Here is a 9,067-nt window from a genome sequence, read left to right as displayed (position 1 = left end):
AACTCCCATTTGGTCTGACGTTTTTCTTTTGAGAATTTTTTCCTTTAGTCTGTGCCAAACTTTTGTCTTTCATTCATCTGATCAGAGTACTTGGCTCTCAAAGGCCTGGTTGTTGCTTATACACTCATTTGCAGACCGTAGTTGTGCTCCAATAATCTGTTTGGAGAGTAAAGGATTTTCCTCCTGGGCCTCCTCACATGCAGATCAAATTTGTGCAATCTGTCTGATTAGATAGACACATGCCCTTTGACACCAGAAGGCACAAAAGATTCCTGCAGATCCTGTGAAGAAATTCTGAAACAGGCTTATTTTTCTGTAAAACACTCTGCTCGGCTGAATTTGATGGAACCGCCACTCCTGCACAAACTGGCATTTGTTTGACATTTATACCATGTGAGGGACATATAATGGTGATGATTTTCTTCTCATTGGAAATATATTTAGGTTATTTGCTTCAATCATAAGCATCCACAACCTTTTAGCTGAAAGCCCAAAAGACCACACACTTCAGTGACAACAAGTGCATCAGACCCTCGAGGTCAAGGTGTTCAAATAAGACAGGTTCAAACTGTCACTTCTTAAATATGATTGAATGGCATACAATGTAATCTGGACACCTAATCTTCACAGTTTGTATGGTGTGATAAAAGTAGGTGCTAACTAGTAACTTTATTACTGTTATTTTATCTTTCATAGTTTCATTCTATTTTTATTGATTAAAACTGGAACTGAAAATGTCAGTTTTATGTTTCAAACTCGGTTTGGAAAAATAGTGTCTTCAGTTTTTCTATTAGAGCCGATATGTGATGACATAGTTTTAGTCTCGAGCCTCTGAGCAGGGAAGAGCTGTGCCAAGCTGTGCCAAGCTGCTTCTGCTCTGTAGCAGGTCCACTACATTCAATCCATTCTAAAGTGGTGCCTTCACATGAACTTTATGATGAGTAGTTCGGGTTATAACCTAACTTGTGGCAGTGCTTATACATGAAAGGGGTTTGGATTTTAATTTGGTACAGCAGCTGTCTCCTCTCCTGTTCTTTGCCTCTAAAATATGCTGAAAACCCAAAACAAATGTCTTTCTTTCTCAACCCCTTCGTTGCTTCTACCTGAAGGTTTTTGGCTTAGAGTTTATTTAAATCTTTGTGTACCAATTTGCACATTCATAACAGTCTGTCCTTAATGTTTTTTCAACCCTCTCAGCTGAATCAGAGCTGGGATTTTTCTGTTGTTGTGGGTCATGTCGATCCTTTTCCTTCTGTTGCAGCTTCACAGTTAACGCTTTGAACCAATGAACTGGTGGGGTACTTTCATTATAAAGAGGGAAACAGGAAAGTATTTTGGTTATTACAATAGAGATGCTTTGTGATGTACAATGGAAAAAACTAATGAGGGCTGTTCAAAGCACAGCTCAACAAGTTCAAGTGACCACCCCCCACAGTGTAAAACTCAAGAGCCTGTAATAGTTTTGTCTTCAGACATCACTGATCTTATCTCACCATCAGAGAAAGAAAAAAATGACATCAATATGACATCAATATTTAGATTGAGATCAATATTAGTGTGTGTGTGTGTGTGTGGGGGGGGGGGGGGGGGGCACGACATAATGACGAAGTGAAATAAGTGTGTTTGAAACTTTTACAAATTTATCAAAAATCAAAAACAAAAATAAAACATCTAAAAAATAAAACATCTAAGTGTTCACAGCGTTTCCCGCTGAGAGCATGCGAGGAGCAGAGAGGGTTTACTGGCATTGGAGGAGAGCTGAAACACAAGCGTCTCTCCACCCCAATACCCAGGAAATGACGAAGGCCCGCTGTGCTCATACAGCTGCAGAGCATCTGTTTTCAATCAGAGTGCAAGACATCCACTGGAATTACCACATTACTCATTATATTCTAGCTACCGTATATGAAAGCTGAAGAAGCTGGCTCTTTCAGCTAAAAACGAGAAGTGTATTGCTATGACCAACTGAATAAAAAGAAATAATATTTTTGGGAAATTGCTCTATCACCTGCTATGTTTTAAAAACTATCATTAATATTGTATTTTAGTGATCTTATTATTTCAGGGAGTTATTAAGGTCCAAGATTTGTTTGAACGGCTTATGAACAAAATATTTGGATAAATGTCATAATATGAGCCTTGTGATTAAAAAAAACTTTACTTTTCTGACCCAAAATAAACAGGTGTTTTTCCATGTTCATGTGCACGTTTGGACTCGCATGTTTGTGCATATGGGAGCGCTCACGCCTGCTTGTGTTTGCTTGAATTTGCATCTGTATAATCTGTAAGTGTATATGTGTGTGTCAATGTGTGTATCCATTGATCGCGTCTCTATGACGGAGTAGACACTGTCTCAAATTGATCCTCTCCGTCCTCTTTCTCTTGAGTAAGAACATGAAGCCTGATTGTTGACCCCAGATTGTCTTTACTGTTGACCACTGGCCTGATATAGGAAGATGAACAACAGTGTGATTGTGCACTGGTTCTATTATCATAAGTCTGAATACAGCCCTTTTACTGTGGCTCTAACACATTATCTGTACCTTACAGTTTTTTATTGATTCATTCAAAAGGACTCAGAATCATTATCTCTGGACGAGAAGAAGGTGCTATAAAGATCTGGACAAAAAAAGTGGAGATATTTGGAAATAACCACCTCAAAGCAGCTTTCACAGATTGCAGATGTGCAGGATTACTGATTCAACAGATCAGTGTGCTCTAATCATTTGGATCTATTGTAATGCTAAATCTGTTTATTTGTCAGTACTCTGTAATCCCAACGAGCACAATTAGAAAAGCTCAGACAACACTGTGAATTTGTTTGACTATTACAGTGGTGATAACAGCCAACACTGGAAACTGATCAAGTCTGAATGGTTAATACTGATCATTGATTCTTTACAACTGCAAACAACACTGTAATCGAGGTTTACTGTTCTGATCAAATCTTGATATCAAGCTTGAGATTACAATAATACTGACAGGATCCTGCATCTTTTGAGACAGGTAGATCTAAGTTTGTTTGTGTCATTGTGGGTTCTCATGTAGTGTAACCAGACAGCTTTTCTCTTAGAATTAATTTCCTGCACACCACAATTAGTCCATAAAGCATGCATCGTCCTACTTTTATTTTTAAACTGATAAATCAAACTGTTACTTTCTACTTTATATGGCTGAATGAAAACCTGAGAGAAACATACAAGATGAAAAAAAATATTTCTACATATTTTTTCATGAGTTTTTCATTTGTATGGCTCTTTCAAAATTCTTTTTTTTTCCTTTTACAATTTTTCCACTGAATCTTAGGTTACTGTTGCAAAATACAATACTCCAGTCAATAACCATTTGACCTAATTAAATATAAACCTCTATACTCCACACTACTCATGAGATGATAAAATGGACTAGACATCCAAAGAGGCAACAAGGCACAATAAAAAGATAGTTAACCTGACTGACATAAATCCAGGCCTTTATCTTTCTGTTAAGTCACCTTTTTTCTGCCACTGAGCCTTACTGTGACACAGTAACTGCTGAACTCCTGTCAAACTTTAGGGCAGGATCCCAGTAGAGGTCAAGTTAATATATCACCAGCTTTGGCTTTGCAGCGCCGTTTGGAAATCCTTTCGAGAATATGTGCAGTGCTGTGTGGCACTTTCAACTGAGAAAAGGAGGGTTAATGGTCAAAGGGGCTTATCTCAGCAATTGATCCGCTCCTATAAAAATGCAGGGATGGCAGACTCAGAGTGGAAATCTTTCTTCAGCACTGAGCCTTGAAACTGTCAAGTTGTGTTTCATCTTCACAGTTCACCATCAACGCCTTCATCTTCAGCCAGTCATGGGAGTTGTCTACAGTGTTGGAGAGTAAGTACAAGTTTTTGACAAAGCTGTGAGCAATATGATGCTGCTTCCCGAACATTGTGCTGTTCTCTGAAGTTCAATGGGCAATTTGATCTGCACGCTTCACTTAGTCCAAGAAATCAAACAATTTGTGCATATAGGATCATTTTCCACTAACTTTGACAGGATCTTAAATCCAGATTTATCAAACTCTAATCAGAATTAATAGACTGCAAAATTACATGGACTTGTTTAGTGCTGAAGTATTGAATGCTGTCATTATGTCATATGTGCAAAGGAAGGAAACAGTTATTTCTGTGTCATCATGGTAAAAATGTTGCAATGGAGCTGTGGAGGTCAGAGAGTTTGAGCTCATGCTAATGTGACAGATATAAAGAAAGACAAGAGGGGAAGGAGAAAAAGAGGACCTCAGCACTTTTCCTCAATCAGCACTTAATTAACAGAGAGCTGTTTCTTATGGAGAAGTAAAAAGTTGCACACTGCAACATGAAAGACTCTTAAGAGGAGTTTCTGATTCTTACTTCTGTTCATGGATGGCCACAGTACTGCATGACTAATGCTAAATACATTCAAAGTATATTTCACTTTCCAGTTATTCGTGCCCAGGCATATCTGAATATGTTGTAGAGGAGATTTGTTCAACAGTCAGTTGTTTTTTTCATTCCCATGAATTAGTTCTACTTGAATGGTTTTGTGACGTAATCAATTCACTTTTTATGCCATCATTTCTCTGGAGTTTTAAAGTGGTGTGCTTTTATATTGAAATGCTACTGAATTAAGCTATGGCAGAACATATGAATAAACACCCCAACTTTATATATAGAATATATGATGCTTATTTATTAATAATAACATGTACATTTTTACTCTGTCTACACAGGGCTGAACACCTCTACACCTTCTTTGTGCAATGGTCACCAGATATCTACACTAAAGGCAGCAAGAAGTGCAGTCAGTCGCGCTACCTCATCAGAGAGAAACATCAGAACAGTTATCTGGTAGTAGACAAAGACATGGCTGTGATCAACAAGCTCCTCAGCAAACCCGTGAGGAACCCCAAAACGGCTAAAAACTGGGAGGTTAGTTTTGCTCAAACACAACTAAATGACTTAACATAGGACAAAAATCCCTATATGGTTTCGTGTTTAAGTCTGTGAGCTCTCTGCTGTCTACTAAGTAGAGGCAGTCACTGCTCACTTACAGCAATCACGGAAGCAGAGAGGCTGGCAGTCATCCCTGAGATTATGGGAAATCCCACTGCCTATATATGGAAATCCTTTCTCTGCCCCCCTCTGTGTGCCAGAACCAAGTTTCACTTTCCTGTAAAGCGAAGAAAGAAACAGAGCTAACCAATGAGCAGACACCCATTCAATTTTCCAACCAATGAAAGTGAAAAAAACCCATAGCGTATATAAGTGAGGGATGCTGCCATTAGAGAGCAGACATGTGGTGCAGCAGAGTGCAGAACTGGACAGAGAAATCAGGAGCTATGAAGTTCATGTCAGAAAATATTAAGGTGCTTTATTTTGCCAGTGACTGTGTGGAGCCCTATGTTGAGGTGAGATTGCTATAAATGCTGAATATGTACTAGATGGTTCTCATTTGTAAAGAAAAAATTGCTGTTCTTTGATAGTAAATTTGTTTGTCATGATCCATTCATATATGTTTCCTGCTTATAATCCAGCAACATAACTGTCAGTTTGCTCGTGGGACTGAGTTAGAATAGCATCTTGTAGCTACTCAAATCTAAATGATAAATCTGGTGCTATATGAGCACTGTCTGTAAATCCACATTATCCTAAAGGAGGGGAACATTCTGAAAAACAAGAATGGAACTATATGAGAAAAATAAAGTTCAATCATATTTGTTTTCTCACCAACTTGTTGCATCTTGTTCTCTGTTGCAGATTATTACAGTGAAGGACTCTAAGCGTCGCCTCAGTCTTTGCAGTTCAGAAGACTCTGAGCCGGAGGAGCAAGAGTATCAGGCGGTTGATGATGCTCTCCCTGTGCTGAGCAGCCAGAGCCAGCTGTTAGATGACGGCCACCTGCAGAGAGTAGGTTATTCGAGTTATATAAGCTTGAGAGGACATCATCAGATCTCCAAAGACATCATTTGATCAACAACTTCTTTTCCAATAGCTTTCTGCTCACATGCCACCAAGGACCCAAGGTTATCCGTGGCATCTGGTCTACAGCACAGTCATCCATGGGAGCAGCCTGAAGACTCTCTACAGAAATATGGCTGATCTGGACAGCCCTGTGCTGCTGGTCATCAAAGACATGCACAAAAAGGTTTGCATCTTGGTCTTAAATCCCAAAGACTTTTCAGTACAAGAGCCGTCAAACTGGTACCTTGATTAACGAACTGCTGTGTATTTATTTTCAGGTGTTTGGGGCTTTTTCGTCTGATCCATTCAGAATCAGTAAATACTGCTATGGCACTGGGGAGACCTTCCTGTTCAGCTTCAACCCTGACTTCCAGGTAAGAGTGGAATCAGTTTTGTTACCTACACTGTGGTTATTATACTGTATCAATCATCGAGTCTGAGAGCAAGTTGTCCACAATGCTTGAATATTAGTTTCTTATGTTTTATCTTTGAATTTTCTGCAGCAATACAGGTGGAGTGGGGAGAACTCGTACTTTGTGAGCGGCAACTTAGAATCTCTGCAGATTGGTGGAGGAAGGTAAGTTATTTGCTCACTGATCATTTCTGTAAAACATAGACCATAAGAAAAAAAATATAGTTTGTTATAAAGTAATAATCATAAGACCATAAATCACTGTAAATAGTATTCTGGGATTTATCTGAGTTTAGAGATGTGCTTATCTATAACAACTTTTCAAATATTATATTATTAATTGCTATGTTTTACTTTTTGTTAGGGGTGGCTTCGCCTTGTGGCTGGATGCTGATCTGTACCGTGGTTCAAGCTTTTCCTGCCCTACCTTTCAAAATGCACCTCTTTCCACACATGAAGATTTTATTATTCAAGACATTGAAGTCTGGACTGTGCAGAACTGAATGGGAACATTTGAAATCATAAAAACTAAGCTGTCCTGTCTGGACTGTATGTAAAACTTCAAGGCTTCAAGGAAGACGTGTGGTTTAACTCCTGCTTTATCCCGAAGGAGCGTTTGCCATCATCTGTGCAACTGGCTCACGTGGCCAACGTACAGTATGAGGTCTATGGGACTGGTTCTGACACTGGTCTTTCTGCTTGGCTGAACTGCATCTGATAGAGACAAGTAGCTGCATGAAATCCTGTGAATCAGGTTCCTGCTTTTTGTTGAACTCCTGCCTCTTTATCAGCAGCTCCATGCTAAGCCCAGAAAGTAGCTGGCATATCAAGCTTTAAGCCGTCCGTGCCCTGCTTTGATTATGGAGAGCATTATGACTCAAAGTTCACCCAATAATGTGTTGGATGAAAAGTCTGCAGTCCTTATAAGCACATTCAGAAACTGAACACTTTTTATTTAATTCTATTTAATGCTGAACAGCAAGCATATTTGTTCAATATAGTTCTTATTTTGGTGTGTGTTTACAGCATTTCTGTTCAGTATATGTTGTACATCTATGTTTAAGTGTGCCTTTGTTCTCATGTTAAAGCCCTTATTTTATAGTAAAGACACTGTAACATCATAGGAACCAAATCAGCCTATTTGAACTTCTACAAGAGGTTTGGTTTTGATGCTATCTCCATTTGAAAGCTACAGCAGGAAATGAAGACCAAACCAGTCAGGTTAAAAATAAAAAACCTTTAGAGCTGCACTACAAACAACTTACTATTGTTATCTGTAAGTTGCTGTTTACAGAGGAAGGGACCTCAACCGTTAACCGTCACCTCTGCTTTTGTAAATGACACACCTACATGCCTGTTTGGAGTACTTTGAGAAAAAGTCAGATTTCTATTTTTAATTTTTTTCATATTTTCTATTCACTAAATATTTAGATTTTTTTAGAAAAACTGAAGCAGGAAGGCAATGTAAATTTTCATTTGCAGTATGTTTGATAGGTTTGCTTGTGTGTGTTTGTGTGTCTATCTTAGGCTGATGGGCAGTGCTGGCGCTGCCACTGTTCTACCTGTGGAACCACATTAAAAAAACTTTGTCTTTCTTGTTAAAACCGAGTCAAGCAATCTTATTTTGTTATCAATGAAACCACACCACACCTGAACCGCGTCTTCTTTTTCTACATGGTTTGCTTTCCCAGACATAAGAACAGACATAAGAAGTTAACAGGAGAGTGTAAATACAAATTGTGATTTGAATCATTTAAAACTGGCTCAAGAACTCATGATAAAGTAGAGACAAAAGAGACGGACAAAACAAACACCTTGAAATATTACTTTTGAAAGCTCTCATGAAAATTTGGAACAACACTTTCGGAACAAATTAGCAATCCCACAGACGATAGAAAAGAAAGTATTTAACCAGGGAGCTGTTTTCAGTGCCACAACCTTTCAGACCTTCCATCGTACATGGAAATGAAATAGACATGATGTTCAGAGCTCTGAACCCTGTCTACATTTATAAACAACCTTCAAAAAAGTACTGAGACAATATAAACCAGAAGAAATCCTCAGCTGGAGTTTTATTTAAAATGTGGTGTATATTTGGGATTATTTTAGTTACCTTTAATGTGTTGGATATGTTGAAAACAGAAGCTTCGTCTTAAAGTTGGCAGCATAAGGCACTGGTGGACAGACATATAACTTAAAATCTGTGATGAATCTTATGATTCATCTCAAATTCTTAGTTTCATTTCCAGCAAGAGCAAAATTACTTCAAACAACTCAAAAGTTTTGAAAGTTTGGACATTCAGACGGAAAGCAATTTGATGACTATCACACTTTCTTTTTAAGGACAAGTGGAAGATTGAGTTCCAATGAAAAGTCCCACTGAATGATACAAGTCAGATAATGTTTAAAAAAAAAACTCCCGAATACTTAATGGTGATTTTGACTTTGAAAATTTTATCTAGAACATTTTGTTGAAAGACAACTGAAAGCACAAAGTCATCGACCTTCATTTGGAAGTGACTGAACGCTGAATTATCTAATTAATTACTTCATATCATCAATTTGAATTAATACATTTATTTATTCCATACAGAGATGCCAACTGATGGTTGCATGAAACGCGATCTGAAACGGGCAAGGACCACCTGTGCAGATGAGACAAAGATTCATGCAGGTTTTAGAA

The 9,067-nt window shown here is 38.3% G+C and overlaps 1 protein-coding gene across 2 annotated transcripts; it reads left to right on the top strand.

Moving 5' to 3' along the window:
- Nucleotides 1-3,688: 3,688 nt before the first annotated feature.
- LOC140316749 (TLD domain-containing protein 2-like) lies at nucleotides 3,689-7,988 on the top strand. Of its 2 annotated transcripts, XM_072394703.1 has the most exons (7): nucleotides 3,689-3,864; nucleotides 4,742-4,940; nucleotides 5,769-5,918; nucleotides 6,004-6,156; nucleotides 6,251-6,346; nucleotides 6,476-6,549; nucleotides 6,749-7,988. In XM_072394703.1, the coding sequence occupies exons 1-7, from the start codon at nucleotides 3,725-3,727 to the stop codon at nucleotides 6,885-6,887; spliced, it is 951 nt and encodes a 316-aa protein (XP_072250804.1). In that variant the 5' UTR covers nucleotides 3,689-3,724; the 3' UTR covers nucleotides 6,888-7,988. The 2 variants fall into 2 exon arrangements, with proteins under 2 accessions (XP_072250804.1, XP_072250805.1); XM_072394704.1 differs by lacking the exons at nucleotides 3,689-3,864; nucleotides 4,742-4,940 and adding an exon at nucleotides 5,017-5,419.
- Nucleotides 7,989-9,067: the final 1,079 nt, after the last annotated feature.

Source organism: Leuresthes tenuis, unplaced genomic scaffold (genome assembly GCF_036924035.1).
Source record: "Leuresthes tenuis unplaced genomic scaffold, fLeuTen1.0.hap1 SCAF_10, whole genome shotgun sequence".
Classification (NCBI taxonomy): Eukaryota; Metazoa; Chordata; class Actinopteri; order Atheriniformes; family Atherinopsidae; genus Leuresthes; species Leuresthes tenuis.
The sequence above is the reverse complement of the archived record's forward strand: the minus strand, read 5'-3'. Positions and strand labels throughout refer to the sequence as shown.

Excerpts from the sequence above, each read along its gene's own strand:
- LOC140316749 (XM_072394703.1), top strand. The coding sequence starts at position 3,725 with ATGCAGGGATGGCAGACTCAGAGTGGAAATCTTTCTTCAGCACTGAGC. Across the intron at positions 5,919-6,003 it reads ATGACGGCCACCTGCAGAGA|CTTTCTGCTCACATGCCACC; the intron begins GTAGGTTATTCG and ends CTTTTCCAATAG. Across the intron at positions 6,347-6,475 it reads GCTTCAACCCTGACTTCCAG|CAATACAGGTGGAGTGGGGA; the intron begins GTAAGAGTGGAA and ends AATTTTCTGCAG.